The sequence below is a fragment of the Alosa sapidissima genome, chromosome 20 (assembly GCF_018492685.1).
Source record: "Alosa sapidissima isolate fAloSap1 chromosome 20, fAloSap1.pri, whole genome shotgun sequence".
Lineage (NCBI taxonomy): Eukaryota > Metazoa > Chordata > Actinopteri > Clupeiformes > Clupeidae > Alosa > Alosa sapidissima.
In genome coordinates, this window is record NC_055976.1 from 25,056,479 (window position 1) to 25,062,348 (window position 5,870).

At 40.7% G+C, this 5,870-nt stretch overlaps 1 protein-coding gene across 1 annotated transcript in view; it reads right to left on the minus strand.

The window, feature by feature from the left end:
- The window catches only part of LOC121694555 (cationic amino acid transporter 2-like), a 9,272-nt gene extending 5,272 nt beyond the window's left edge, over positions 1-4,000 (minus strand). The window contains exons 1-6 of the mRNA XM_042074746.1: positions 3,907-4,000; positions 3,574-3,604; positions 2,058-2,428; positions 1,240-1,395; positions 772-937; positions 524-660 (exon numbers count right to left, since the gene is read on the minus strand). Of these exons, the coding sequence (XP_041930680.1) occupies positions 524-660; positions 772-937; positions 1,240-1,395; positions 2,058-2,427 (829 nt within the window). The 5' untranslated portion in view covers position 2,428; positions 3,574-3,604; positions 3,907-4,000. The remainder of the gene's footprint in view (positions 1-523; positions 661-771; positions 938-1,239; positions 1,396-2,057; positions 2,429-3,573; positions 3,605-3,906) is intronic.
- Between the last annotated feature and the right edge of the window lie 1,870 nt (positions 4,001-5,870).

The following is a 5,870-nucleotide window of genomic DNA, read 5'->3' on the forward strand; positions in this document are numbered from 1 at the left end:
TGTGGATGTTAAACATAGCATTGTAACTATCTACACAACCATCCACACATGTAGTAGAGGTGCTCATGTACATTACATAACACAAGTCATAGAAGAGTTTGGTTCAAAAACCCTACAGTATACCCTCCATTTGAATGGATTTTCATAATAATGTTTTTACATTTTGCTTTCCAAGTAATTTCAGTAGAACTGTAATTGGGTATTGTTATTTTATTTATCTTTACATTTATCTTTATAAAACAACACAACTGCAATTTTATTGATATTACCTGAAATACACAATTAAATAACATGACAAATGGAGATATAGCGTTTCGGAACCAAACTCAGGAAATATTCTCTCTATAAAGTGACATGGAGTGACACATGAAAAAGCAAATGTGTAAATATTCATGCATTTATGATACACCCTTGTGGTAAATATACAACAGTTGTTACCACACTGCAGCCACTGCAGTAGCTATTTATTAGACATCCTGCAGAGGGTCACTTCAACTCAAACTGTTTTAATAGATAATATTACCTGTGGTCGCAATGCAGTCGAAACCCACAAAGGCATAGAAGCAGGTGGCAGCCCCTGCCAGTGTTCCTTCGAAACCAAAGGGGAAGAACCCGCCCACTCCATATACGCTCGTCACATTGACCGACGATGTCAGGTTACTGTAGAGAGGCGTTGGAATGAATCATAATGTTGATGGAAAACACCCCATGTATGACAAGACAAGACAGGAGCCCGTATCAATCACCATCAACATTAATCCATAAACTTACTCAAGCTGAGCTGTAACGTTCTGTAGCATTTCCTCTGTGATGTACCAGTTATCAATTTTTCCTTTGATGAAGCCAGATATTATGACAAAGACCAGCACCAGTATGTTCACAAGGGTGAATATCTTATTGACTGTTGTTGATTCCTTCACACCATAAGCAAGGAGACCTGAGAATGAGATTAAAAAGCATTGTGACCTATGAATAAAAAAGATATTATGATGATGCAGCAATTGGATTTAAATCACATTTATGATCTTACCTGACATATCATTTGAAAACTGAAAACAATATTACATTTTTTGTTGTGTTTGAAAATGAATTCATGTGTGGTAGTGTTATACACTGTAGTATCATATACAAAAAAGAGCAAATAAAACTTCAGATCAACTCTATGTTTAGCAAGTGGTTGCTGACTAATATGCACTTGCCGTGATAAGCAAACCCCCCGTAATGAACTAAACACATTACCTGCCAGCAGCATGATGAGGGCCGCTGCGAACACGTCAGGGTAGGGGGCCAGCCCGGGCAGTCCCATGGCTGCGTGCTTACTGAAGTAGTTGACCATTACGTTTCCAATCATGTCGTCAAACGTGCCACTCCAGGCTCGGGCCACACTTGATGTGCCTTGATGGCCAATCATAGGACAACGAAAGAACAAAACCTTCAAACACTCGAGCCATCTAAAGAGTTACAGTCGATTAAGCATAAAATCGTCCAAACTCTCAAGCCTCCAAAAGGGTTTCTATCCATTTACAATTGCATCATGCATATTCTTTACTTGACAGTTGACAGTAAAAGTTAAAATATTTATTTTCATGTATTTCAACATATACGGTAATAACATGTACTAAATGTCTAAAATGACTTAATGTATTATGTAGCCTATAATGACCTCATGATATATTAAGTATAAGTATAAGTATATATACTCTTTTGATCCTGTGAGGGAAATTTGGTCTCTCACCCCACTTTATCCCAATCAGTGAATTAATGAAACACACTCAGCACACAGTGAGCACACAGTGAGGTGAAGCACACACTAACCCAGAGCAGTGAGCTGCCTGCTACAGCGGCGCTCGGGGAGCAGTGAGGGGTTAGGTGCCTTTCTCAAGGGCACTTCAGCCGTGCCTACTGGTCGGGGTTCGAACCGGCAACCCTCTGGTTATAAGTCCGAAGCGCTAACCAGTAGGCCACGGCTGCCCCTAATGTAACATTTATCAGATTGTAGTATATTCTGTATATTGGTATTTTTTATATTTACTGCAGTGATAAGAGTGGGCTCTTGCCTATGACGTAGGACAGCAGCAGGTTCCAGCCGGTGATGAAGGCCCACACCTCTCCCACGGTCACGTAGCTGTACAGGTACGCCGATCCCGTCTTGGGCACGCGCGAGCCGAACTCCGAGTAGCACAGGCCGGCGAAAATGGACGCCAGCGCGGCGATAAAGAAGGAGATGATGATGCTGGGCCCCGACTGGGTACGCGCCACCTCGCCGGACAGCACATAGACGCCGGCGCCCAGCGTACTGCCCACGCCCAGCGCCACCAGGTCCAGTGTTGCCAGGCAACGGTGGAAGGTGGAGACCTCGCCCTCGGGCTCCAGGGGCTTCCTGCGGGACAAGCCCTGGAGAAAAGAGCGCGCCTTCTGACCCGACATGCTGAGAGAGGAAGAGAGGAAGAAGACAGAGGGAGAAGGAGAGATGGAGGGTGTGAGAGAGGCAGAGAAGGAGAGAGGGAGGGAAAGAAAGAGGAAGATGGAGGGATAGAGGGTGAGAGAGAGGGAGAAGGAAGGAGGGTGAGAAAGAGACCAGAGAGATAGAGAAAGAGTGAGAGTGGGAAAGACACAGAGAGAGGGAGAGAAGGGGAGGGAGAGAACAAAAGAAAAATAAAAGAGAGAGGGAAAGTTATCTCTGAATGCATTTCAGAAAGTAATCAACTTTAGAAATTATTACAATTCCTGAAAACAGCTTGGGTGACTAGTTTGGTTTGGAATTTGCCTTACTCAAGAATTACTATGCAACTACACAAGAAATTCAGAGCAATAATGAAATGGGCAATGAGAGCAGAATTTATAAGTTAAGCACCATAGAGGTCAATAAGGTAGAACATACTAAAATACACAGCATTAGCAATCATGTTGATGGCAAGAAGAATAACATTAATTTATAGATTTGGTAACATATACTGTATGTTAAGGGGATTGGGATTACACTGCAACAAAATGAAATCTAACCGTTATTAATCTTATATTACAGTAAGATCAAACAAATCTATTTGGTATTGTTTTTAGTAAGAGAAGACTTACCTAGCCCTCTCTCGAAAGAGCATTTTGACTTAATTTCAGAAGACTTTGACTTATTTTAAAGAGTCTTATCAAGACAAATTTACTCAACACACTGGCAGACAAATTTGCTTGTTTTCAGGATGAGATGTCAAACTTTTCTTAAATTAAGTCAAATGATTTCATGAGAAAGCGGTAGGTAAGTCTCTTGATACTGAAAACAATACCAGCTTGTTTTTAACACTTGGTTATATTTTATTAGATAAATAGCAGATATCAGTTTTTGCAGTGTATGATTTATCTGGTGCCAATCTAGCATTTTCTGATAATGCACTGGTTCTACTTGATCTATATTTAGTCCACATGTAATGATACTATAAGCAACAGGACACTTTGAATTGATTTAAATCTATGTTAAGGCATTTTGTCAAAAGAAATCTGTTTCAGCATATTTTTCCTATTCATTTGGCAGTGCGATTCAAAATCACAAATAAAACTTTAGAAGCGTGCAGCAGTGCTTACCTCTTCTAGTTTTCGCTCGGCAGACGGGATTCTTGTGAGGAGAAAATTGGCAGTGGTCATTATTCCTTGAATCACACGTTTCTTTTTTTAATCCTGTTCATGTGTAAACACTTCTATCAATTTGACTGATATCATATATGCTGATGAAGTTTTTTTTTCCCCTTTTACACCTGCTACCTCCACAATAACACCGGTCAACACAGAGTACTCCACATTTTGAACAAACACACACAAAAGTTAAAAACGTATGTCAATTAATTTCACTTTAAGACTTTTTATTTAACACTTTTTAAACTACCTTTGGCAAGATCAAAGTCATTCTAACATACTCACTCTATATCAGGTACTGCATGTTCTTAAGTTTGGTCAGATCGTATACTCAGGGACATTCCAAAGGGTCTTTTTTTTTTTCAAGTCTTTTTGCTCCTTATTGAGAAGAGAAGAGATGTAAAGAGAAATATAATATTGTGCAGGCACAAAAAATAGACTTATGATTAAATAAGATTCTTTTTGCAGAGATTAATAACGTGCTTTAGATACAGTGCGCGTACAGATGCACAATACATGCAAATCACTTTCTTTAAGTTCACTTCAAGGGCCATTTGCTGAGATTGGTAGTTTAATCCTTAAATAAAGCAGGGGCCATGTTCAGCTCTGATAATCTCTCTCTCAAGATAAAATCACACGAGAGATATACAGTATAGTATTTGAAGCACACGTGATATTTGACTTTGTAGATACCCTACAGCCCAGGAACGGCAATACAAGGGTACATGACCATAAGCTGTGATAAGAAAGCTGCTGTACAAAGTAGAACATATGCAAATATTGTGCATGTGTACGTGGTTTGTATGTTGTATTTGTATTGTGTTTGCATTTCAAAAATGTTTTTGTATGAGCAATGGTATGGAAATGGTCAATTGAACTGATAGGCCTCTCAATGAGGCGTGTTGTTTTAAGCCCTTGTAGGCCTATTTAATTATGCTAATATTCACATATTAACATCTTTAATGACATTTGATTTCCTACAATATGAAGTGAGAAAATACCAGGCAAACATTCACTTTCCATGACCACAGTATGTGCTGGCATTTGAAGCACAGCTGTCTGTTCACAATAACGGAGCGGTTTGTCTGTCTGTTGGCTTTCTAACTTTGTGTTTACTGCAGGGATGGGATTCACCAAACCGCCTACGCACTTAACCTCCTCTCAACTCAGCCAGCATGCAGTAGGATCTGAGGCAGGGGATGGTCCTGTAAACAGACCTCTTCAAGAGGAGAGAAAGACAGGAAGAGAGAGAGAGAGAGAGAGAATTCACAGAGAGACAAAGAGCAGACACAAACAGCGATGGAAAGAGTTAAAGAAAGAGAGGGAGTGGGGAAGGAAGAGACCGGGGAGATATAGAAAAAGATGGAAAGAGAAACAGAGAGAGAGATAGAAAGAAACAGATGGAATGGCAGTGTACAGAGAGGCAATGAACAGACACTGACAGAGATGCAAAGAGTTAAAGAAAGAGAAGGAGGGGGAAAGAAAGAGACAGATAGAGAGACAGAGAGAGAGAAAGAGAGAGAGAGACAAAGCTGCTTTCAGGTTTTAGTTGTGGTGAGCCAGCACTCTCCTTCAGACCCTTATGAGTTGCCTCCCTCCCTCCGGCCCAGTCTCCCATCAAGGGATTTGTGTGGCTCTCCATCTCCCCTAATCCTCCCTGGCATCTGGCCCCGCCATGCGCCCTCCTCTCCGGGCATCAGATCCACAGGCCGCCCCACCTCGCAACTCTCATAGCTGTACGGGCATGGGGCACTTTTCACAGTCACAGGGGCGCCTTTGCAAGCTATTTCACCCCAGCTAAAAAGACGTGTCTAGTGTATCATGAACATAGTGAAATATTTTCTGAAGTGTTCACACAAAAATTCAGGTTGCAACAGGAAATTGGGATATTATCTGCTTGCTGAAATATGTGTCAGATCTTTAATAATAACACTGATATCTTGAAGGTATTTTTTAATGAAAATATTTCAGTTTAACTTATAACAGAAACATGTGTGAAGGCACTTTTGCATGCTGATAAAACATCAACTGTTTGTAGCCTAAATAAATAAATATTTCTTGCTCTTACCTTTTTGTGCATTCCAAAATAACTAATTGCAACAGCGCTGGCAGCTGTAGATCTGGGGAAATATATTCCCTCCAGTTTACTCTGATACGGCGAAGTGATTTTTACGACAATATATACAAGAGTGGCCTGTTTGACCCTCCCACTCTGGGGAATTAGCGACAAAGTAGCCTTTCTCACTCCA